Source organism: Aquarana catesbeiana, linkage group LG03, assembly GCF_042186555.1.
Source record: "Aquarana catesbeiana isolate 2022-GZ linkage group LG03, ASM4218655v1, whole genome shotgun sequence".
Taxonomy (NCBI): Eukaryota; Metazoa; Chordata; class Amphibia; order Anura; family Ranidae; genus Aquarana; species Aquarana catesbeiana.
Genome location: NC_133326.1, coordinates 582,567,458 through 582,592,403, shown reverse-complemented (window position 1 = coordinate 582,592,403; position 24,946 = coordinate 582,567,458). Strand labels below are relative to the sequence as shown.

The following is a 24,946-nucleotide window of genomic DNA, read 5'->3' as shown; positions in this document are numbered from 1 at the left end:
TTCAATATTGCCTTGGCCCATCCTTTGCAGCTATAACAACTTCAACTCTTCTGGGAAGGCTGTCCACAAGGTTTAGGAGTGTGTCTATGGGAATGTTTGACCATTCTTCCAGAAGCGCATTTGTGAGGTCAGGCACTGATGTTGGACGAGAAGGCCTGGCTCACAGTCTCCGCTCTAATTAATCTCAAAGGTGTTCGATCCGGTTGAGGTCAGGACTCTGTGCAGGCCAGTCAAGTTCCTCCACCCCAAACTCACTCATCCATGTCTTTAAGGACCTTGCTTTGTGCACTGGTGCGCAGTCATGTTGGAACAGGAAGGGGCCATCCCCAAACTGTTCCCACAAAGTTGGAAGCATGAAATTGTCCAAAATGTCTTGATATGCAGATGCCTTAAGAGTTCCCTTAACTGCAAGCCCAACCCCTGAAAAACAACCGCACACCATAATCCCCATTCCACCAAATGATTTGGACCAATGCACAAAGTGAGGTCCGTAAAGACATGGATGAGCAAGTTTGGGGTGGAGGAACTTGACTGACCTGCACAGAGTCCTGACCTCAACCCAATAGAACACCTTTGCGATAAATTAGAGCGGAGACTGCGAGCCAGGCCTTCTCGTTCACATCAGTGCCTGACCTCACAAATGCGCTTCTGGAAGAATGGTCAAACATTCCCATAGACACTCCTAAACCTTGTGGACAGCCTTCCCAGAAGAGTTGAAGCTTTTATAGCTGCAAAGGGTGGGCCAACTAAATATTGAACCCAACGGACTAAGACTGGGATGCCATTAAAGTTCACGTGCGTGTAAAGGCAGACGTCACAATACTTTTGGTAATATAGTGTATCACAGCTTACTATTCCTTAGATGATGTGGCTGCATTCATTTTCTTTTTTTAGGCTTTTTTTCTTTTATTTTCGCCTGTTGATTCAGCTAGTAAGTTTGTTTTTCAAAAGAACAAGCTCTCTTGCAGATGCAGCGGTTAGAGGGATGAGACAACCCATTTAACACTGACAGGTGTGCGTTCAACAATGGGCTTTTATTTATTTATCCTTTATCCCAAAAGCAAAAAAAAAAAGAACAAAACTGTTGCTGTAACTGCTTAAAAGTGGTGAGCTGGAGTTTGGCTGCAATTTGTTAGTGTATCTAAATCTGCTAGTAAATCTAACTTTCCCCTCCGCCCAACTCTAATAATGCTACTCTTCATAGGTACCCCTGTGCTCCTCCATCCAGAGTGGGTGCACTCTTAATACAAGAGGTGTGTTACTGACCAGGTCTCCAGGTGAAAACAAAGGGGCAGGGAAGCCTAAAAAGAAAACTAATGCAGCCTCCACATCTAATGATTGGTGAAAAATGGAAACATTAATGTTTTGAATTGGAAATTATGCATTTACAGACCAAAGATGTCCTCTCCTGGCACTTGGCGTTTCATTATTTCTTGTAACAGAACCCTCACTCTTCACCTGCCTGCCTATATCCTCACTCTTCACCTGCCTGCCTATATCCTCACTCTGCACCTGCCTGCCTATATCCTCACTCTGCACCTGCCTGCCTATATCCTCACTCTTCACCTGCCTGCCTATATCCTCACTCTTCACCTGCCTGCCTATATCCTCACTCTTCACCTGCCTGCCTATATCCTCACTCTGCACCTGCCTGCCTATATCCTCACTCTTCACCTGCCTGCCTATATCCTCACTCTTCACCTGCCTGCCTATATCCTCACTCTTCACCTGCCTTCCTATATCCTCACTCTTCACCTGCCTGCCTATATCCTCACTCTTCACCTGCCTGCCTATATCCTCACTCTGCACCTGCCTGCCTATATCCTCACTCTGCACCTGCCTGCCTATATCCTCACTCTGCACCTGCCTGCCTATATCCTCACTCTGCACCTGCCTGCCTATATCCTCACTCTTCACCTGCCTGCCTATATCCTCACTCTTCACCTGCCTGCCTATATCCTCACTCTTCACCTGCCTGCCTATATCCTCACTCTGCACCTGCCTGCCTATATCCTCACTCTTCACCTGCCTGCCTATATCCTCACTCTGCACCTGCCTGCCTATATCCTCACTCTGCACCTGCCTGCCTATATCCTCACTCTGCACCTGCCTGCCTATATCCTCACTCTGCACCTGCCTGCCTATATCCTCACTCTGCACCTGCCTGCCTATATCCTCACTCTGCACCTGCCTGCCTATATCCTCACTCTTCACCTGCCTGCCTATATCCTCTCTCTGCACCTGCCTGCCTATATCCTCACTCTGCACCTGCCTGCCTATATCCTCACTCTGCACCTGCCTGCCTATATCCTCACTCTTCACCTGCCTGCCTATATCCTCACTCTTCACCTGCCTTCCTATATCCTCACTCTTCACCTGCCTGCCTATATCCTCACTCTTCACCTGCCTGCCTATATCCTCACTCTTCACCTGCCTGCCTATATCCTCACTCTTCACCTGCCTGCCTATATCCTCACTCTTCACCTGCCTGCCTATATCCTCACTCTTCACCTGCCTGCCTATATCCTCACTCTTCACCTGCCTGCCTATATCCTCACTCTTCACCTGCCTGCCTATATCCTCACTCTTCACCTGCCTGCCTATATCCTCACTCTTCACCTGCCTGCCTATATCCTCACTCTTCACCTGCCTGCCTATATCCTCACTCTTCACCTGCCTGCCTATATCCTCACTCTTCACCTGCCTGCCTATATCCTCACTCTTCACCTGCCTGCCTATATCCTCACTCTTCACCTGCCTGCCTATATCCTCACTCTTCACCTGCCTGCCTATATCCTCACTCTGCACCTGCCTGCCTATATCCTCACTCTGCACCTGCCTGCCTATATCCTCACTCTGCACCTGCCTGCCTATATCCTCACTCTGCACCTGCCTGCCTATATCCTCACTCTGCACCTGCCTGCCTATATCCTCACTCTTCACCTGCCTGCCTATATCCTCACTCTGCACCTGCCTGCCTATATCCTCACTCTTCACCTGCCTGCCTATATCCTCACTCTTCACCTGCCTGCCTATATCCTCACTCTTCACCTGCCTGCCTATATTTGCTAATTATACTGAAGCAACAAACTCTCTTAAAGTACAATAAACCCCCCTGGTTTCCTGGTTTGTTTCTACCTATAGGTAAACCTTATAGGTACAAACTTCATACACTTTTAATGTGTACAAATCAAGCTTATTGTGAATTTTTTACATATATGTAGTATTTCATGCCCTAAAACGTTCCATTAAGAGGGTTCCTTGCTTCAGTATATTCTATTACGGATGTGGGCACCTTTTCCTCTTTAACAACGATTGGTATATAGGGTATATATACAAATTGCCGATGGTGAAATTTTTGTAATTTTGCAGCTTCCTAAAGCTCTTCACATTCATTCCATTGCCGGAGATTGAGCACATCATGGAGCAGCATAGCAAGGAGCCGGAGAAGAGAATCCCACACAAGAGACTGGCTGCAGAGGTGACAAAACTGGTCCATGGCAAAGAAGGTTTGGAGTCCGCCAAGAGGTGAGAGGCCAAATCTATCTCTGCAGATTCTCTTACGAGGTCTCATTGGCTAGATTGTAAGAAGAAATATCTGTTTTTCCATGAAGGAACTCAATGGATTTAAAGTGTTTGTTACCCCGACAATTCATATTCCTGATATGTGGCTGCTGTAACATGTACTTGTGTGAGAAAGTATCCTGTTCTCTTTGTATTGCCTCCTTTATTTGAAATTCCCAGTGATCCTGCCAGTTTCTTTGCTTTTCAATCAAAAACTGACCACACTAAGCAGGAGGGCACACTGTGTTGTCCGTTCTCTAGCTATGCTGGGAACTCAGTATGCTCTCCTCCAATGATCAGTTTTGTCCTGACATGCCCCCCACTACACAGCCATTTACGGAGAAGCTCAGTGTGCTGCTGCTGCGTCTCTCCCCCGCTCAGCTGGTATGCAGCTTAGAACAGAGGGAAGGTGATCACTTATAAAAAAAAGGGAAAAAGGTCTTTATAATGTTTTTATTATATCTATACACAAATGTTTTACCTTTTCATTTCTATTTTTAATTGAATGGGTTGTTTTAGAAGGTGATCGTTTACAATCACTTTAAGCTTTCATGTTTTGTGCAGGTTTGCATTTGATTTTTTTTTTTTTACAGGTTTGCTTTAAATCCCAGCTCAATGGCATTTTTTCAAGCAAAGTACATTTTAAGCAAATACAGCTGACACCTTTTGATTTTGCCAAAATTTAGCTGAAACTTAGATAAGGTTATCTTCATTATGTTAATTAATAATCCCCCCATGTGATAGAGATCAGCCGAGGAAGACATGCTTGAAGTCGCCCAATGTGTGCTGTCGGTGGTATGGGGACTTCCAATCCATTCCCAGAACAAAATCAAGTAAGGTTGCTCAGCCATTCACAGGAAGCCTTGTATTTTTATGGATTAATACAAGACCTCCTTTGATTGGCTAAGATGGAGATTGTGACATAATCCAACCTCGGCTCTCCACCCCACTGCAGCCAGAGGATTTTGTTTTTATTCATAAAAAATACAAGGCTTCTTGTGAATGGCTGAGCAGTGTTCATCCCAACTTGATTTTAATCTGGGAACAGGACGGGAAGTCCCCGTACCACTGTCGGAAAACAGCACTATATACTGTATATAATACAACCAAACCATGTCATAGTGGGATTCTGCTTTGTGCCCCAAAATACCAACAATGTGGTGTTCGCTTTAAAAACAGTTTACAAAGCAGGGGTAACTGCACCAATAATTGTTGTGTTCAGAGTATACAAACCAGTCGATGTCAAAGCTGGCGCGTTTTGCGGGATTCCCTGCTTCCTCAGGACTAAATTACCCCAGCTGGTATCGTGTATATATATGAAAACTACAAATAAAAAAACACATTTAGAAATATGTCCTATAAAAAAAACCACTCTTTAAATAGAAAAATACTAGAATATATTAATACTCTATCCTATCCCCCTTCAAGAGAGGTACGGTAATGGAGTAAGCAACAGAAAGAGGGATAAAGGGGGATATATATATATATGTGTGTGTGTGTGTGTGTGTATATATATATATATATATATATATATATATATACATACATACATACATACATACATACATACATACATACATACATACATACACACACACGATATAAAAAGTCTACACACCCCTGTTATAATGTCAGGTTTCTGTGATGTAAAAAAAATGAGACAAAGATAAATATTTTCAGAACTTTTTCCACCTTTTTAATGTAACCTATAAACTGTATAACTCAATTGAACAGCAAACTGAAATCTTTTAGGTGGAGGGAAGTAAAACTAAAATATGGTTGCATAAGTGTGCACACCCTTAACCATTTCAATACAGTGCACTTTCACCCCCTTCCTGCCCAGGCCATTTTTCAGCTTTCAGCGCTGTCACACTTTGAATGACAATTGCGCGGTCATGCTACACTGTACCCAAATGAAATTCTTATTTTTTCCCCACAAATAGAGCTTTCCCCCCTCACCTTCCAGGACAGCTACTTGAGAGATGATTGGCTCCGCCCTCTACAGGAAACACAAATCAGATACAATTTAAAAGGCCCCTCCCTTTCCTCTGACCCTCAGTTGTTTTGTGTTTCCAGACACTCCAGGAGCACCAACACGTTTTTTGTTTTCTTAAGGTCTGGTAACTGTGGTTGGTGGACCCCCCTTCTCTGGTTTCATCCAGGACTAGTTGTGGCCAAGTCCTGGATGATAGTCTGTACCAGAAGGGTTCCCTGTTTCTAAGGGTTACTTGCCTATGTGAGTGATGGCAACTCCCTTCCTTTTTTCCCCAGCGCTGCTGTGTGGAACTGTGTCCTAAATGATTCATTTCGGTTTACCAAGATGGCGTCAGGAGTACTTCCGGTGATGCGGCAAGATGGCACCGGAAGTCACATGACGCACTTCCAGACGCCGAGTTTTTTAAAGGAGCATAGCGTGGAGACATTGAGGACATGCTGCAGGGGTATAGTGTGCTAAAAACGCCATTCTAAGTGCAGTTTTTCAGTACAGCAGCAGTCTTCTCTACGGCCGTTCTCCGCTTGCTTCATGGAGCTTGAGGACAGGTCTGAGGATGGAGCATCCATTCGTATTGAACCAGCGGCAGCATCCGGGTCCCATACTGCCTCCAAGGTAAGCCCTTGTCTGTGGATAGTCTACAGCAAGGGACTTTTTTGCATGGAACCTTTTTATTTATGGTCTTTGTTTCTGCTTTTTTCTAGGCCAAACCGGTGAAGAAGAAATGTGGGAACTGTAGGGCCAGGCTTTCTGATAGTTATAAAAAGCTATTTTGTGAGGATTTTATTCCGTTCAGAGTCTTCCTCTTTTAAGGAGTTAATGACTTCTATGAAGGAGGTAGTGGACTCCTTTCGGTCACTTGATGACAGGGTTACTGGTCTAGGCTCTTCCTCAGCTAGACCCATAGCCCAAGACCCTTCTAACTCTGCCAGGTCCCTTCCCTTGTTAGTATCTGAGACTATTAGTTTACATGATACTGGAAGAAGTTGAGAATCCAGTTTCTTCATCTGATGAAAAGTCTGCATCAGAGGAGGATGCAGGTAGCTCATCTAAGTATCTTTTTCCAGTCGAGGATATTGATGAACTACTAAAAGCAATATATACCTCAGAGCAGGTTGAGATGCCACAACAGGCCCAATCAGTACAGGATAAAATGTATAGGGGCCTACAGGGACGGAAATCAAAAACTTTTCCGGTACACCAGTCTCTTAGGGACATGATTCTGTCTGAATGGAAAGAACCTGAAAAAAGGTTGTTCCAATCCAGGGGACACAAAAGAAGATTTCCTTTTCAGTCTGAACTTGAGGAGGTTTTCTTTAAGTGTCCTAGATTAGATGCCCCTATGTCGCAGTTGTCCAAAAGATCAGATCTTTCTTTTGAAGATTCTGGGGTCCTTAAAGATCAAATGGATAGAAAGGCTGACTCAATGCTACATAAAGCCTGGGAGGCTTCAGCTTTTTCCTTAGGCCCGGCAGTAGCATCCACCTGTGTGGCTAGAAATTTAGACGTATGGGTTCAGCGTCTGGATAATCTTCTTGCATCTGACACCCCCAAAGAAGAGATTAGGGAATCCCTCCCACTCATTGCCAAGTCAGTCACCTTCTTGGCTGATGCAGCAGTAGATTCAGTGAAATCCGCAGCTAGAGCTTCTTCTCTCATTAATTCAGCTAGGCGAGCTATCTGGCTTAAATCTTGGGAAGGTGACCTTACTTCCAAGAATAAGCTCTGTGGCATTCCCTTCGAAGGCAAACTCTTGTTCGGTGCTTCCTTAGAAGAGGTCTTAGCTCGTTCCTCTGAGAAAAGTAAACGATTCCCCTTTTCCCAAAGGAATAAGCCCCAGAATAAGAAGCCCTTTCGTGGCTTCCAAAACAAGGATAATTTTAAAGCCAACAGGCAACATACTAAAAAGAAATGGTCCTTTTAACAAAGACAAGCAAAAATGAGGGGCTCCCTTTGCTCCTTCAGCCTCTTCCAAAAATACCCAGTGACGCCAGGTTTGGGGTAGGGGGAAGATTGTGCCATTTTGTCAAGGAATGGGCAGAAATTTCCACCAATTCCTTTATCCTTCAAACTTTGGAAAAGAGTTACAGGCTGGAATTCAAAAGTCTTCCTCCCCAGAAGTTTTTTCTTACCCACCTACCGAAGAGACCAAGAGAGACGACAAGCCATGTTAAATTTAATCTCTGTGTGGGAAACAGAGGGAGTTATTTCTCCTGTCCCAGAAATTCAGAAGTTCCGGGGATTTTATTCTCACGTCTTTCTGGCCAAGAAAGCTTCCAGCGGCTTTCGTATGGTCATAAATTTAAGCGTCCTGAACAAATACATAGTTTACAGACGCTTCCGAATGGAGAACATTTATTTGGTAAGGAATCTGTTGTTGCCAAAGGTCTTCATGGTGACCCTGGACCTTCAGGACGCTTATCTTCATGTACCAATCTGCCAGAGCCACCGAAGGTTCCTCAGGTTTGCAGTTCTCGTGTGAAACGAGCCATCTCACTGGCACTTCAATGCCCTTCCTTTTGGTCTCTCGGCAGCACCGAGGATTTTTACAAAAATCATGGCCTTTTTTAACCACTTCAGCCCCGGAAGGATTTACCCCCTTCCTGACCAGAGCACTTTTTTCAATTCGGCACTGCGTCGCTTTAACTACTAATTGCGCGGTCATGCAATGCTGTACCCAAACAAAATTTGCATCCTTTTCTTCCCACAAATAGAGCTTTCTTTTGATGGTATTTGATCACCTCTGCCGTTTTTATTTTTTGCGCTATAAACGGAAAAAGACTGAAAATTTTGAAAAAAAATGATATTTTCTACTTTTAGTTATAAAAAAAATCCAATAAACTAAATTTTAGTCATACATTTAGGCCAAAATGTATTCGGCCACATGACTTTGGTAAAAAAAATGTCAATAAGCGTATATTTATTGGTTTGCGCAAAAGTTATAGCGTCTACAAACTAGGGTACATTTTCTGGAATTTACACAGCTTTTAGTTTATGACTGCCTATGTCATTTCTTGAGGTGCTAAAATGGCAGGGCAGTACAAACCCCCCCCAAATGACCCCATTTTGGAAAGTAGACACCCCAAGGAAATTGCTGAGAGGCATGTTGAGCCCATTGAATATTTATTTTTTTTTGTCCCAAGTGATTGAATAATGACAAAAAAAAAAAAAAAAATTTACAAAAAGTTGTCACTAAATGATATATTGCTCACACAGGCCATGGGCATATGTGGAATTGCACCCCAAAATACATTCAGCTGCTTCTCCTGAGTACGGGGATACCACATGTGTGGCACTTTTTGGGAGCCTAGCCGCGTACGGGGCCCCGAAAACCAATCACCGCCTTCAGGATTTCTAAGGGCATACATTTTTGATTTAACTCCTCACTACCTATCACAGTTTTGAAGGCCATAAAATGCCAAGATGGCACAAACCCCCCTAAATGACCCCATTTTGGAAAGTAGACACCCCAAGCTATTTGCTGAGAGGCATGGTGAGTATTTTGCAGCTCTCATTTGTTTTTGAAATTGAAGAAAGACCAGAAAAACATTTTTTTTTTTTTCTTTTTTCAATTTTCAAAACTTTGTGACAAAAAGTGAGGTCTGCAAAATACTCACTATACCTCTCAGCAAATAGCTTGGGGTGTCTACTTTCCAAAATGGGGTCATTTGGGGGGGGGTTTTGTGCCACCTGGGCATTCCATGGCCTCCGAAACTGTGATAGGCAGTGAAGAGTGAAATCAAAAATTTACGGCCTTAGAAAGCCTGAAGGCGGTGCTTGGTTTTCGGGGTCCCGTGCGCGGCTAGGCTCCCAAAAAGTCCCACACATGTGGTATCCCCGTACTCAGGAGAAGCAACAGAATTTATTTTGGGGTGTAATTTCACAAATCCCCATGGCATGTTTGAGCAATATAACATTTAGTGACAACTTTGTGCAAAAAAAAAAAAAAAAATTTGTCTCTTTCCCGCAACTTGTGTCACAATATAAAATATTCCATGGACTCGACATGACTCTCAGCAAATAGCTTGGGGTGTCTACTTTCCAAAATGGGGTCATTTGGGGGGGTTTGAACTGTCCTGGCATTTTATGCACAACATTTAGAAGCTTATGTCACACATTACCCACTCTTCTAACCACTTGAAGACAAAGCCCTTTCTGACACTTTTTGATTACATGAAAAAATTATTTTTTTTTGCAAGAAAATTACTTTGAACCCCCAAACATTATATATTATTTTAAAGCAAATGCCCTACAGATTAAAATGATGGGTGTTTCATTTTTTTTTTTCACACAGTAATTGCGCAGCGATTTTTCAAACGCATTTTTTGTGGAAAAAACACACTTTTTTAAATTTTAATGCACTAAAACACACTATATTGCCCAAATGTTTGATGAAATAAAAAAGATGATCTTAGGCCGAGTACATGGATACCAAACATGACATGCTTTAAAATTGCGCACAAACGTGCAGTGGCAACAAAATTAATACATTTTTAAAAGCCTTTAAAAGCCTTTACAGGTTACCACTTTAGATTTACAGAGGAGGTCTACTGCTAAAATTACTGCCCTCGATCTGACCTTCGCGGTGATGCCTCACATGCATGGTGCAATTGCTGTTTACATTTGACGCCAGACCGACGCTTGCGTTCGCCTTAGCGCGAGAGCAGGGGGGACAGGGGTGCTTTTTTTTTTTTTTTTTTTTTTTTTTTTTCTTTATTATTTTTTTGCTTTTTTATCTTATTTTTAAACTTTTCCTTTCATTTTTTTTTTAAATCATTTTTATTGTTATCTCAGGGAATGTAAATATCCCCTATGATAGCAATAGGTAGTGACAGGTACTCTTTTTTGAAAAAATTGGGGTCTATTAGACCCTAGATCTCTCCTCTGCCCTCAAAGCATCTGACCACACCAAGATCGGTGTGATAAAATGCTTCCCCAATTTCCCAATGGCGCTGTTTACATCCGGCGAAATCTAAGTCATAAAATGCTCGTAGCTTCCGGTTTCTTAGGCCATAGAGATGTTTGGAGCCACTCTGGTCTCTGATCAGCTCTATGGTCAGCTGGCTGAATCACCGGCTGCATTCTCAGGTTCCCTGTTGAGACAGGAGAGCCAGAGAAAAACACGGAAGACGGTGGGGGGGGGGGGGGGGGGCATTCCCTCCCACTGCTTGTAAAAGCAGTCTAGAGGCTAATTAGCCGCTAGGATTGCTTTTACATGAAAGCCGACCGCTGGCTAAAAAGAATGATACCAAGATGATACCTAAACCTGCAGGCATCATTCTGGTATAACCACTCAAAGTCGTGAATGGCGTACCTGAAGACAAAAAAATGGTTAACAATAAAGCACAGTAAACGGTAAAGTATAAAAAATTGCATACCTGAAAAGCAAACATGATAAAACATAATAACAATAAAACATTGCAGAATAGAATACAGTAAAAAAGAGCAGAACAATAGAGAGAGAATAGAGAGAGAGAGAACAATGAAACGACAACTATTTTTTTTTATTTTTGTTTGTGTTTTTTTTTTTTTTTTTACACTTTTTTTTGTAACTGTAACTTTTATAACTGTAACCGGTTCCAGGTTCGGGTCTTTCAAAATGCGATGGCATCTTGGGAGACCCTGTGATAGTGTGCCTAGTCTGTGCAATTCTGTACGCTACACTAATACTCAACTAGTGAATGGTAGCGTTCAAAACATTCACCAATGCAAAGACCAGGATTATCAGGACAGGAGGGACAATAATAGCGGGTGTCACGTCTATATCCGCGCTTGCTGCAGACACAACATCTTTTTTGGGGGGGTTCGTTGGGTAGGGGTACTCGGGAGGACATATAAATGCCTCTCATGCAGCCGACTGCATTTGGTTGGGGATGTGAATGGGGGAAGTACGGGCGCTGCAGAAGTGGTGGGTTCCCAATTAGGATTGGCGAATGCAGCAGGAAGGGCATTATGGGCACGACAGGCCTATGTTTGTCTTTTTGGTGGCAGCGGGACACTACTTGTGCTTGCCACCTCACCAGCTTGAACTGCACTTATGGGACTCGCCACGTCACCAAGTGTTACTGCAGTGCTGGTTTGACTACGACCGGGGTGTACTAGGCCGCTGGTGCTTGCCAGTTCACCAAAACGCTACCAAAAAAAAGTGACAGTGATCGATTGATACTGCACTTGGGTGGGCTGGGCTGGGCCGGGCGGAGGGGCAAAACGCAGGTGCTAGCAGGTATCTGGGCTGATCCCGCTAACACTGCGTTTTTGGGAACCCTAAACTGCTGGGGACGCTAGTATAGATCTGATTGGATCAGATATTGATCCGATCAGATACTATACCACTAAGGGAGGCGTATGCTGCGTGCGTGGGTGTTAGCGGTACTGGCGCTAATCTGACGCTGCCTGGGGCTGGTGCTTGCCAGTTCACCAAAATGCTACCAAGAAAACTGTTAGCGATCGCAGGGATCAGGCCTGACTCTGCGAACGCTGCAGTTATGCGTTTAGTGTTTTGTAAGTGACAGTGATCGATCGATACTGCACTTGGGTGGGCTGGGCTGGGCCGGGCGGAGGGGAAAAACGCAGGTGCTAGCAGGTATCTGTACTGATCCCGCTAACACTGCGTTTTTGGGAACCCTAAACTGCTGGGGACGCTAGTATAGATCTGATCGGATCAGATATTGATGCGTTCAGATACTATACCACTAAGGGAGGTGTACGGTGCGTGTACGGTGCGTGCGTGGGTGTTCGCGGTACTGGCGCTAATCTGACGCTGCCTGGGGCGACGCATATCACCGCCGGGCGATCAGGGGGCTAAACCTTTATTCGGTAATAAACGGCGGGTGCCCTGACACTATAAAAAATAAACGAACTAACCAGCGTCACCCGTAACAGTTATACGGTGATCAGTGGTGAAAGGGTTAACTAGGGGGCAATCAAGGGGTTAAAACATTTATTAGATAGTATATGGGGGTCCCTGTCGCTATAAAACGCTGACAGCGAACCTAAATATTTACGTTCCTAACTAGCGTCACCAGTGACACTAATACAGCGATCAGAAAAATGATCGCTTGGCGACAGGGGGTGATCAAGGGGTTAAAACTTTATTAGGGGGGGTTAGGGGGGTACCCTAGACCTACAGGGGGCTAACACTCACTGTCCTACCACAGTAACTGTCACAAACTGACACTATGCAGTAATCAGGAAAAAAAAAAAACCTGCTTGGTGTCAGTTTGTGACTGGGGGGGTGGGGGGTGATTGGGGGGGATCGGGGGGCGATCGGGGGTGTTTAGTGTGCCTGGCATGTTCTACTGTGTTGTGTGTGAGTGTTGGTGCACTTACATGTCGTCTCTCCTCGGCGCTGGAACGGAAACTGCCCAGCTGAGGAGAGATGACATCACATCCTCTGCCTCTGTGTACTATACAGAGGCAGGGGATGTTTCTCATTGGCTGGGAGCGATCGCGAGGGGGGGGCCACGATCGGATGGTCTCCCCCTCGTCTCTCATCGCTCCCAACCAAATGCCGACCGCCGATGGCACCGGGGGGGGGTCCGATCGGACCCCCCACCCGCGGGAAGGCAATCACGTACCAGGTACGTGATTTTGCCTGCCCGTGCCGCTCTGCTCACGTATATAGACGTGAGGCGGTCGGCAAGTGGTTAAGATTCAAAGTGTATCGATCGTCCCATATCTAGACGATTTTTTGATTTTTTTTTTTTTGCTTGAGACAAGGAGTCTCTTGTTCAAGTCCTACAGTTGGTTTTGCGGACTTTTCAAAAATTAGGGTGGAAGGTCAACCAGCAGAAATCTTGCCTGGTACCCTCACAGAGCATACTTTTCCTGGGTTATCTAATAGACTCTGTTGCCCTAAAAATTTTTCTTCCCAAAGAGAAGATTTTGAAAATTCTTCTCTCTGTGCAGGCCTTCAAGCTGCTACCTCAGACCTCCCTTCGGTGGACCATTGCAGTTGCTGGGTCTGATGACTGTGGCCATTCCAGGGGTGCCTTGGGCCCAATTGCACTCCAGACCCCTTCAGGCTTTTCTTTTACTCCATTGGGATCGCAGGAAGGATTCTCTGGATCAGCTGGTAAAATTACCAGAAGGGAATTTTCTCGATCTCGCCTGGTGGGAGCAGCGAGAACATCTGCAGAGAGGGAAGGATTGGACACAACATTCCCCGGTCAAAATTACCACAGACGCCAGTCTGTGGGGTTGGGGTGCTCACTCACAGGACTGGCAAGCACAGGGAGCCTGGTTGCCAGAGGAAGCAGGTCACTCCTCAAATTTCAGAGAACTTCTGGCTGTGAGGAAAGCACTTATATCTCTGGAAGAGAGGGTCTATTCAAAAGACCTATTGATATTTTCAGACAATGCCACAACAGTGGCCTACCTGAACAAGCAAGGGGGCATTCGCTCAGAATCGCTTCTGTCTTTAACACAGCAGATTCTGTCCTGGGCGGAGATCCATGTCACTTCAGTAAGGGCAGTCCACATCAAGGGGTCAGAAAATGTGCTGGCGGACTATTTGAGCAGGGTGAGCATCAGTTCCAGTGGTTGGGAACTACATCAAGGCACGTTCCAGGAGGTGGTGCTAAGATGGGGTCTCCCCATAGTGGATCTTTTTGCCTCCAGTCTCAACAGGAAACTGCCGGCGGTCTTCTCTCTGGAGAGAGAAACAGAGTCCTTGGGGACGGATGCTCTGTCCTTCCCGTGGGACTTCACTCTGGCCTATGCCTTCCCTCCTTTTCCCCTCTTGCCCCTAGTGGTTCGGAAAATTATTCAGGACAGGGCAGAAGTTGTTCTGATTGCCCCCTGGTGGCCCAGGAGGAGTTGGTTCTCCTCTCTGAAGACTCTGTGTATCCTCCCTGGCCCCTACCAGTTCGGAAGGATCTGCTCCATCAGGGACCGGTGTTACATCAAAACCCTCAGACCTTCCATTTGACGGCCTGGAGGCTGAGCGGTGCATCCTACAGTTAAAGGGGTGTTCAGAGAGGGTTATTTCAACTATCCTGGACAGCCGTAAGTTGGTCACAAGAAGAATCTATGAGAAAGTTTGGAAAAACTTTCCATTTCCTGGCAAAGGAAAACTGGTTTAGATTCTTTTTCCACTCCCTTTATATTGGATTTTTTGCAGGGGGGAGTGGAAAAGGGGCTCTCTGTCAGCACCCTTAGGGTTCAGATTGCTACCCTATCTTTATTTACAGAGAGAAGTCTAGCAGAAGATCCCTTAGTCAGGAGGTTCCTTTTAGCCAGATCTAGACATACTCCCAGGGTCATCAAACATATTCCTCCCTGGGATCTTCTCATTAGTATTAAATGTTCTAACAAGGGCTCCTTTGCATGAGGCTTCCCTGAAATGTATTTCTTTGAAGTTGTCCTTCCTTTTGGCTATTACGTCAGGGCGAAGGATTTCTGATTAAGAGTCTCCTGTAAAGACCCCTTCCTGAGGATTCTTGAGGACAGGGTAGTGATTAGACCTGATCCTCTCTATTTACCCAAAGTTTCTTCCAACTTTCATAGATCCCAGGAGATAGTCCTTCCTAGTTTCTGCACCTCTCCCAAAAATACAGAAGAGGAAAGATTTGGTCTTTTAGATGTAAAGAGGTGTCTTCTGCTTTATCTAGAAAAGACCAGTGGGTTTAGGAGTTCCTCCCAACTGTTGGTTTTGTTCAGTGGCCCCAAGAAAGGGTCCAATGCATCTAAAGGTTCTATTGCTAGGTGGATTAGGGGAGCTATCTGTGAAGCATATAAAGCGTCAGATCGCACCCCTCCTTCTAGAATTAGGGCCCATTCAACGAAATCCATGGCCACATCATGGGCAGAAAGAGCGGGGGCTTCATGGGAAGAAATCTCTAAAGCTGCCGTCTGGTCCTCCTGTAATGCATTTGTCAAGCATTATAGAGTTCAGATGCTTTCCAGCCAGGACCTTTCCTTTGGTAGGAAAGTGCTTCAGGCTGTCGTCCCTCCCTAAGGTATAAAGTCTTGCTTATCCTCTCAAGTAGCTGTCCTGGAAGGTGAGGGGGGGAAAACCCCTGTTAGACTTACCGGTAACGGTATTTCCAGGAACCTTCCAGGACAGCGTCTATATTCCTACCCTATTCTATTTTTTCACTGGTCGACCATGTTTACCTGGTGGTGGTGTGTTTTATGGTTTCTGTTTTTTTCCTCTGCCGAGTGCACCTTTGGTGGAGGTTACTTGATCTTCTAAACAACTGAGGGTCAGAGGAAAGGGAGGGGCCTTTTAAAATGTATCTGATTTGTGTTTCCTGTAGAGGGCGGAGCCAATCATCTCTCAAGTAGCTGTCCTGGAAGGTTCCTGGAAATACCGTTACCGGTAAGTCTAACAGGGGTTTTCTTTTGGTGGTATTTGATCACCTCTGCGGTTTTTATTTTTCGCGCTATAAACAAAAGAAGAGCGACAATTTTGAAAAAAACACAGTATTTTTTACTTTTTGATATAATAAATATCCTTTTTTTTTTTTTTTTTTAAACAAATTTTGTCTTTAGCTTAGGCCGATATGTATTCTTCTACATATTTTTGGTAAAAAAAATCGCAATAAGTGTATATTGATTGGTTTGCGCAAAAGTTATAGCGTCTACAAAATAGGGGATAGATTTATAGCATTTTTATTATTTTTTTTTTTTACTAGTAATGGTGGCGGTCTGCGATTTTTATTGTGACTGCGATATTGTGGCGGACACATTTTTGGGACCATTCACATTTATACAGCGCTCCGTGCTATAAAAGTGCAATGATTACTGTATAAATGTGACTGGCAGGGAAGGGGTTAACACTAGGGGGTGATCGAGGGGTTAATCATGTTGCTAGGGAGTGTTTCTAACTGAAGGGGTAGGGTACTCACAAGGGGAGGAGACCGATTGGTGTTGCTCTGTACTGAGAACACACATCGGTCTCCTCTCCTCTCTGACAGGACATGGATCTGTGTGTTTACATACTCAGATCCACGGTCCTGCTGTGTTACCGGGCAATCACGGGTGTCCGGCGGACATCGCGGCCGCCTGGCACGCGCATCGGGTGCCCAGTGACACGGCGGGCAGGCGCGCGAAGGCGTCATATGACGCCCTCCCAGAACGAGAGCTGCGCCGCCTGGCCGTCATGACGGCCGGCAAGCGGTTAAACTAATACTTTGTTGAAGTACCTTTTGATTTTATGACAGTACTCAGTGTTTTTGAGTATGAGTCTATTAGCATGGCACATCTTGACTTGGCAATAATTGCCCACTCTTCTTTGCAAAAACACTTCAAATTTGTCAGATTGCGAGAGCATCTCCTGTGCAAAACCCTCTTCAGATCACCTCACAGATTTTCGATCAGATCAGTTCTGGGCTCTGGCTGGGCCTTTCCAAAATTGTAATCTTCTTCTGGTGAAGCCATTTCTTTGTTGATTTGGATGTATGCCATGGATTGTTGTCATGCTGATGCTTTCTAGCAGAAGCCTGAAGGTTTTGTGTTAATATTGACTGATATTTGGAACTGTTCATAATACCCTCTACATTAAGGCCCCTGTTTCAGCTGAAGAAAAACAGCCCCAAAGCATGATGCTGCCACCACCATGCTTCACGGTGGGTATGGTGCTCTTTTGGTCATGTGCAGTGTTTTTGCGCCAAACATATATTTTGCAATTATGGCTAAAAAGTTCAACCTTGGTTTCATCAGACCATAACACATTTTCCCACGTGCTTTTGGGAGACTTCAGATGTGTTTTTGCAAAATTTATCCAGGCCTGGATGTTTTTCTTCGTACGAAAAGGCTTCCGTCTTGCCACTCTACCCCATAGCCCAGACATATGAAGAATACGGGAGATTGTTGTCACATGTACCCCACAGCCAGTACTTGCCAGATATTCCTGCAGCTTCTTTAATGTTGCTGTAGGCCTCTTGGCAGCCTCCCTGACCAGTTTTCTTCTCGTCTCTTTATCAATTTTTGAGGGACATCCAGTTCTTGATAATGTCACTGTTGTGCCATATTTTCTCCACTTAGACTGTCTTCACTGTATTCCATGGTATTTCTAATGCCTTGGAAATTCTTTTGTACCCTTCTCCTGACTGATACCTTTTTAACAATGAGATCCCTCTGATGCTTTGGAAGCTCCCCCCCACGCCCTTAAAGATTTCAGTTTGTTTGTTAAACTGAGTTGTACAGTTTATAGGTCACATTAAAGGTGGAAATTATTTATCTTTATATCATTTTTTTACATCACAAAAATCTGACATTTTAAAGGGGGTGTGTGTATGCACTGTGTATATGTGTGTGTGTGTGTGTGTGTGTGTGTGTGTGTGTAATATATAATTTTTTTTTTTTCTTTACACATACACCGTTGTGCTCATAAGTTTACATACCCTGGCAGAATTTATGATTTCTTGGCCGTTTTTCAGAGAATATGAATGATAACACAAAAACTTTTCTTTCACTCATGGTTAGTTTTGGCTGAAGCCCTTTTTTATCAGTCAACTGTGTTTCTCTTTTTAAATCATAATCACAACCGAAACTACCCAAATGACCCTGAACAAAAGTTTACATACCCCAGTTCTTAATACGGTGTACTGCCCCCTTTAACATCATTGACAACTTGAAGTCTTTTGTGGTATTTGTGGATGGGGCTCTTTATCTTCTCAGATGGTAAAGCTGCCCATTCCTCTTGGCAAAAAGCCTCCAGTTCCTGTAAATTCTTGGGCTGTCTTGCATGAACTGCACGTTTGAGATCTCCCCAGAGTGGCTCAATGATATTGAGGCCAGGAGACTGAGATGGTCACTCCAGAACCTTCACTTTATTCTGCTGTAGCCAATGACAGGGCGACTGGGCCTTGTGTTTTGGATCATTGTCATGTTGGAATGTCCAAGTACGTCCCATGAGCAGCTTCCTGGCTGATGAATGCAAATGTTCCTCCAGTGTTTTTTGATAACATACAGTGGCTTGCGAAAGTATTCGCCCCCCTTGAACTTTTCAACCTTTAGCCACATTTCAGGCTTCAAACATAAAGATATAAAATTTTTATTTTTTGTGAAGAATCACCAACAAGTGGGACACAATTGTGAAGTGGAACGAAATCTTTTGGATTTTTGAAACTTTTTAAACTAATAAAAAAATGAAAAGTGGGGCGTGCAAAATTATTCGGCCCCCTTGCGTTAATACTTTGTAGAGCCACCTTTTGCTGCGATTACAGCTGCAAGTCGCTTGGGGTATGTCTCTATCAGTTTTGCACATCGAGAGACTGAAATTCTTGCCCATTCTTCCTTGCAAAACAGCTCGAGCTCAGTGAGGTTGGATGGAGAGCATTTGTGAACAGCAGTTTTCAGCTGTTTCCACAGATTCTCGATTGGATTCAGGTCTGAAAATTTGACTTGGCCATTCTAACACCTGGCTACGTTTATTTGTGAACCATTCCTTTGTAGATTTTGCTGTATGTTTGGGATCATTGTCTTGTTGGAAGATAAATCTCCGTCCCAGTTTCAGGTCTTTTGCAGACTCCAACAGGTTTTCATCCAGAATGGTCCTGTATTTGGCTGCATCCATCTTCCCCTCAATTTTAACCATCTTCCCTGTCCCTGCTGAAGAAAAGCAGGCCCAAACCATACCATGATGCTGCCACCACCATGTTTGACAGTGGGGATGGTGTGTTGAGTGTGATGAGCTGTGTTGCTTTTACGCCAAACATATCGTTTTGCATTCTGGCCAAAAAGTTTGATTTTGGTTTCATCGGACCAGAGCACCTTCTTCCACATGTTTGGTGTGTCTCCCAGGTGGCTTGTGGCAAACTTTAGACGAGACTTTTTATGGATATCTTTGAGAAATGCACAGATAATATAAAATAAAAAATGAATCAGCGCGAAATGGTGAATAGCAGATAAAGCAGCTGAACACCAGGGTCAAAATTCAAATCCCTCAATATACATATAAAACCGAAGGTGCAGCGCTGCACCATCTGTTTTATATCTTTGAGAAATGGCTTTCTTCTTGCCACTCTTCCATAAAGGTCAGATTTGTGCAGTGTACGACTGATTGTTGTCCTATGGACAGACTCTCCCACCTCAGCGGTAGTTCTCTGCAGTTCATCCAGAGTGATCATGGGCCTCTTGGCTGCATCTCTGATCAGTCTTCTCCTTGTCTGAGCTGAAAGTTTAGAGGGACTGCCAGGTCTTGGTAGATTTGCAGTGGTCTGATACTCCTTCCATTTCAAAATGATTGCTTGTACAGTGCTCCTTGGGATGTTTAAAGCTTGGGAAATCTTTTTGTATCCAAATCCGGCTTTAAACTTCTCCACAACAGTATTACGGACCTGCCTGGTGTGTTCCTTGGTCTTCATGATGCTCTCTGCGCTTTCAACAGAACCCTGAGACTATCACAGAGCAGGTGCATTTATACAGAGACTTGATTACACACAGGTGGATTCTATTTATCACCATCAGTCATTTAGGACAACATTGGATCATTCAGAGATCCTCGCTGAACTTCTGGAGTGAGTTTGCTGCACTGAAACTAAAGGGGCCGAATAATTTTGCACGCACCACTTTTCAGTTGTTTAATTGCTAAAAAAGTTTAAAATATCCAATAGATTTCGTTCCACTTGTTGGTGGTTCTTCACAAAAAATTTAAATTTTATATCTTTATGTTTGAAGCCTGAAATGTGGCAAAAGGTTGAAAAGTTCAAGGGGGCCGAATACTTTCGCAAGCCACTGTACTGCATTCATCTTGCCATCAGTTTTGACCAAATTTCCTGTGCCTTTTGTAGCTCACACATCCCCAAAACATCAGCGATCCACCTCCGTTTTTCACAGTAGGAATGGTGTACCTTTTATCACAGGCCTTGTTGACTCTTCTCCAAATGTAGCGTTTATGGTTGTGGGCAAAAAGCTCGATTTTGGTCACATCCCTCCAAATGACTTTGTGCCAGAAGGTTTGAGGTTTGTCTCTGTGCTGTTTGGCATATTGTAAGGGGGATACTTTGTTGCACTTGCGTAGTAATGGCTTTCTTCTGGCAACTCGACCATGCAGCCCATCTTTCTTCAAGTGCCTCCTTATTGTGCATCTTGAAACAGCTACACCACATGTTTTCAGAGAGTCCTGTATTTCACCTGAAGTTATTTGTGGGTTTTTCTTTGCATCCCCGACAATTTTCCTGGCAGTTGTGGCTGAAATCTTAGTTGGTCTACCTGACCGTTGTTTGGTTTCAACAGAACCCCTCATTTTCCACTTCTTGATTAGAGTTTGAACACTGCTGATTGGAATTCTCAGTTCCTTGGGTTTCTTTTTATATCCCTTTCCTGTTTTATACAGTTCAGCTACCTTTTCCCGCAGATCCTTTGACAATTCTTTTGCTTTCCCCATGACTCCGAATCCAGAAACGTCAGTGCAGCACTGGATGAAGGATGCAAGGGTCTGTCAGGAGTCCAGAAACTCATTGACCTTTTATACACACACTGATTACAAGCAAACAGATCACAGGTGAGGATGGGTACCTTTTTTAATCGCAATTCAAACCCCTTTGTGTCAACTTGTGTGCATATTATGAAGCCAAAATCACCAGAGTATGTAAACTTTTGGTCAGGGTCATTTGGGTAGTTTCTGTTGTGATTATGATTTAAAAAAAAGAGTAAACACAGTTGATTGATAATAAGTGTGTTCAGCCAAACACATATTCTCTGAAAAATGGGCAAGAAATCATAAATTCTGGCAGGGTATGTAAACTTATGTGCACAAGTGTGTATGTATGCGTGTGGGTGTGTGTGTGTGTATGTATGTATGTATGTATATATATATATATATATGTGTGTGTGTGTGTGTGTGTGTATATATATATATATAATATATTTAATTATTACATACATTTTATAATATGGAGGACCCAGCACTGTCCAAACCCCCCTGGCCTGTGGGGAGGAAAGGCTCCAAAAGCGCTACGGAACAGATTGGAAGACCTCGTGGTAGGCAGATTGTATGCTGCATCTATAATAATGAAAGGTTGTATGTGATAGTAGTAGTGTAATTTGTTGATGTTTGAAGCCTGTAAATCAAAAATCATCATAAGATATAAATAAAGTATAACAATGTAAACAAAATTTTAAATAAAGGTAACCAATAAATCCCATGTAATTAAATGAACAATGTATATATAAGCTGTCACCACAGGGTGGCGCTGTGGACAGCGGGAATAGGCTATGCCACGTCTTTTAATTTGATAACATATACTAGGGCTTTGAAAGGATGGACTTTATAGGCATACTTAAAAATGTATAACAAAATATTTTATTAGAATTATAACAAGACGATATTAGACACGCATGAGATAAAATACATGTAAAAGTGCCAAAGTGATTACAACCTTCTCCCCTGTCCACCATCCATTCAGAAACCGGGGCTTCAAGGATACAATGGGGGGCCCAGGGAGATTCTGAGTAAAGCAAATAACTCAAAGGTAATAGCATAAATGGTGACCTAGGCAGGTCAATTCCTATAGGTAGTCAAAAATGGGTCACATAGGCTGACTCAGATGATGTCATAACTGCTTTTCAAAATATACGTAGCCTGCTCAAATTAAATGGGTTCAGTAAGGACAAACAAGCCAATGAAAAGTGTTTCTCATGCAGAGCATCCGACTAAATGAAAAAAAAAAAAACTCATATACCCCCCCCCCACCTTACCACAGTCACTCTGATACCAAGACTCAGCTGGAAGGCAGGCGCTGTGGCCGGGGTGGCGCAGAGCCAAGTTATACTGTATATAACTAATACTACATACAGTTTATGCAGCGCTGAAAGCAGCCGCATTTCTTGGTAATGGAAATGGTTTGTTTGGGCCCAAACTAACTATTTAAAGTAACACAAAACCTAAAGTTATGCCTAGTACGCACGGGCCGAATTTCGGGAGACATAGGCTGGTTCAAAAAAAATAACGTCTGACATAACAACGTCTGACATTCAGCCCATGTGTATGTCGGCCTATCTGACAAAAGCTGGCTGAGCATGCTGGAAAACCAGCAGCCGACTGGCTCCCAATCAGCGCTCTCAGACAACGGCTAAGAGAACTGACCAGAGTGATCTGGGGGGGGGGGGGGCGTCCCTTTCCCCCCTGTCAGAACACAACAGCTCTACTGTCAGTTTGTTTTTGTTCAACCCGCTGGGTTGAATGAAAAAAAGCTATTAGTGTGTACCAGGCTTTAAAAAGATCATGTCCCCCCCCCCCCCCCCATTGAAGACCTCATATCAGCATTTCTTATCTAACTACACCATTTAACAGCACAATTCTATGACAGAGACTAGTTCCCTTTTAATTGAAGAGATCTCAGATAAATTGTTACAAGTGCTTCAGGTCTGGAATTGCTGCATTTCATGTACAATATTTCAGAGGATTAGAGAGATGTGATGTGAAGAGTTACTATTGTTGGGCTTTGAGACCCCACCTCTAAAAATCTCTGATATATGTAAAATGCTAATTTTATAGGGTGTTTGCAAATGATCGTACAAAATTATTGTATCCAAAACTGACCTGAAAAAGTGCATATTGCTTTCTATACAGGGAATTGATTGAAAAATATGGCTACATAACTTCTAATAAAAATCCACATGTCAAGGGGGGAGCTATGATAAATCATATCAGGTTATACTTTCCAAATGTCTCACCCCAGAAAGCAATATCCCTGAAGCAATCAATCTGCAAGTTCAAAGCAAAACCTGCTAAAATGCCTCCTTTTTAAAGGGAGGAGTCTCATTGTGTCAAGTTTTACCAGTGAGATTGCTTTCAGAATGCAGCCTTTGGTTTCTTTCAAGGAGAGATTGTGGTATTAGGGTTTAGGTGGGCACAGGTGGATGGCTGGCACCTAGGGCTGGAAGAGCTGCACAAATTAGGGCTCGAGTAGAATATTTTTGAATTTCTTTGAATTTTTTCAGAACCCTTTCTTAACACATGCTTCTTGGCACACACAAACACAAGCTGCAGTCGCCCCTCCATCGTTACCCCCATTGTCCACTTTAAATTATCAAAGCTTCTCTTTCCATCAATTTGGGCAGCCTAGTGAATGAAAAGTTATCACTGTGATCTTGCAGTACTGGCTCTGGTATCCATACACATTACACAGTAGGTTTAGTTAGGTTCTTCTTGGTCCTTCATCTTCCCGCCAGAGCCAAAAGATACATGCCAGTAGGATACCTGGTACCAGACTAAATTGACTGCAATCTGTTTCTACTTTGCCCAATCCCCACCTGTGTGGTAAAGAAAGAAAAAAAGTTGGGCATCAAGCTAGCAACCTAGCCCTGTTAACAAAAGTAACTCTACAGAAAGAACAAAATTATAGCCCAGTAGTGAAGTAAACACTTCAGAAAGTCTGATCTTTGCACTGCTTTTCCTTCAGGTGCACACAGGCCCTGTATAATAGCAGTATTGATGCTTTGGAAGCCATGTCTGATCAGGAGCTGCAGGAGCTCTTCCAGGAAGCCCCATTCACTGAAGTGCTGCATGAACCTGGTACCAGGGTGCTAGATGCCTGTCTGAAAGCTTCTGCTATCCCAGAAGGTGCCCGTGGGTATGTATGTTTATATATGTATTGTGCTGATCTTTATCATCTTTACATATAAGTGTGACATAGTCCCTAGTAGATGTAGAATGACTGTTGTAGGAACTCCAGTTTCTGGAGTTCCTAGTGCTGCATTGCATTAAGTTGGTATAAAATGATAGAAACAAAGGACTAGATAGTGGGATTATTGCGGTGCCAAAAATGCAGCAAAACAGATGCAGCAAAATTGCCAAAAAGACACAAATACAATTCATACACAATGTAGGTTACAGAATGGAGCATAGGCAGATATTTACAACCAATGGATGGAAGAATTGAACAAATAATCCCTACTAGTTTCGCCAATACATCGGCTTCCTCAGGTGATATTTAAGGTTGTAATTCTATAAAAAGAAAGTTTCATGTTAGTATAACCAAATATACTGGATATAGTGAAGGACAATGCTGTGCAGGTAATCAACACGAGTGCAGGGAAACTAGACAAATGCAATATCCCCCAACCAATTGGTCCCAACAAGGATGGAAATAACATCAATCAAGGATCATTACTACATACCCACTGAACCCCAGAGGGCCAGATAGGACACCTCCAAAGTGGGGATCGCTTCCTCACTGCCTTAGTGTGACTGCATGGAGCTTGATAAAAGACCGTTGAAAGTAGCTGTAGAAGTACACATATATAAGGCTCAAAAGCTCAATTAATTATAATGAAAAAGAAAAGGACAAAAGGTCCTCAATACTCACCAAAAATAACAGGTAAATTAATGAGAAACCCAGGACGCTGGAAGGATTGATAATAATTGATCAATCGGAACTACTAGTGAATCTTGTGGGTTTTGACTGCACTAGATAAAATTAAGAGGGGGATATACAT

The 24,946-nt window shown here is 43.6% G+C and overlaps 1 protein-coding gene across 1 annotated transcript in view; it reads left to right on the top strand.

The window, feature by feature from the left end:
- YARS2 (tyrosyl-tRNA synthetase 2) overlaps positions 1-24,946 on the top strand; it is a 38,083-nt gene that overhangs the window by 9,774 nt on the left and 3,363 nt on the right. Inside the window, exons 3-4 of the mRNA XM_073621986.1 lie at positions 3,373-3,528; positions 23,911-24,081. Of these exons, the coding sequence (XP_073478087.1) occupies positions 3,373-3,528; positions 23,911-24,081 (327 nt within the window). The remainder of the gene's footprint in view (positions 1-3,372; positions 3,529-23,910; positions 24,082-24,946) is intronic.